General features: G+C 27.1%; 1 protein-coding gene across 1 annotated transcript in view; it reads left to right on the plus strand.

Annotated features, from left to right (window-relative positions):
- Positions 1-1,260, plus strand: part of LOC106788538 (putative uncharacterized protein DDB_G0282129) — an 87,821-nt gene that overhangs the window by 83,949 nt on the left and 2,612 nt on the right. Inside the window, exon 5 of the mRNA XM_014751882.1 lies at positions 754-1,087. Coding sequence (XP_014607368.1) covers positions 754-1,087 — 334 coding nt within the window. The remainder of the gene's footprint in view (positions 1-753; positions 1,088-1,260) is intronic.

Here is a 1,260-nt window from a genome sequence, read left to right on the forward strand (position 1 = left end):
ATTTATAACTCGATATGGTATTCTACGCGTAGACAAAAGAGTGCACTTTAATTTAATATAAAAAGCATTAAAATACATTTGCAGAAAGTATAGAAAATATTTACTCAATATTTGATTACGTGTGATAAGAAAAGGTGTTTTAGGATCAAATTGTATTGTATTATGTTAAGTTTTATTGAAATGTATGTACTCTGTAAAAAAGATAATATGTATGGACGCGTGAACTGTAAATGATCAAATTGCTGATGAAGTCACCAGTAAGGGACGAAACGTACAACTAGTTCAAAATAAATTGTTCATAAGATTTATTAACCGTCTATAATTCCCTTTGAGACTTATATATTAATAACATATTTGTGGACAAGAATATTGATAATTATATTATATTTATATTTATATATACGGGTACATATATATATATATATAATATGCACCCATAATTATGAAAGTAGTGTAAGTCATGTATCTCTTGTTTCGAGATATTTAAAAAAGATTACATTTAAACACTAAAAATAAATTCTATATAATATTAAAATAACAAACACTAATATAATCTAACATTTCATTTTTCACAATATATCGTAAAAATTACATTGAATTAATTTAATTTAAAATAAAATGTGCTATTATAAATAACTAAATAAATTAATTATTATTTTTCTTTCAAATTTAAACTTTCACCACCACTTTCAAAATATAAACGAGTTTTTTTCATATATTTAAATAAATAAATAAATGAATTGAATGTTGCAGTACGGATAGTGGTTGGGATAACCCGTTCAGGCCGGATGGTGATCTATCAAGAGAAGCTGACGAGATAGTAGAATTGATAAAGGGTGGTAAACCAATCACCCCAACACCAGGACAAACTGCACCACCATTACCAGGATGCGAAGAAACGGGCAAGACGACGCCAGGTGGTGGGGAACACGATTCAAGTTCCAGTCCGTTACTAAAATCAAATGCAAATTCGACGAATCGTCATTCGAATGCATCCCCGAGATTGAATCAAGGGAATGGGAATGCTCATGGCACACCTATCAAATCTTCGACGGCTGTTAACAGTCAACTCGGTAACAACGAGAAGGTAAATATTTCTAAAATATTTAATATAAATATAAATATAAATATGTAAACATTTTTTTTAAATACTACATATATATTATGATATAAGATATAAGATATTTTAAATATATCTTATATAATATAATAAAAGATACACATGATATTTAATATATCATGTATTAATTAATTATCATA

The sequence above is a fragment of the Polistes canadensis genome, unplaced genomic scaffold (assembly GCF_001313835.1).
Source record: "Polistes canadensis isolate GaletaPanama2010 unplaced genomic scaffold, ASM131383v1 scaffold_143, whole genome shotgun sequence".
NCBI classification, from domain to species: domain Eukaryota; kingdom Metazoa; phylum Arthropoda; class Insecta; order Hymenoptera; family Vespidae; genus Polistes; species Polistes canadensis.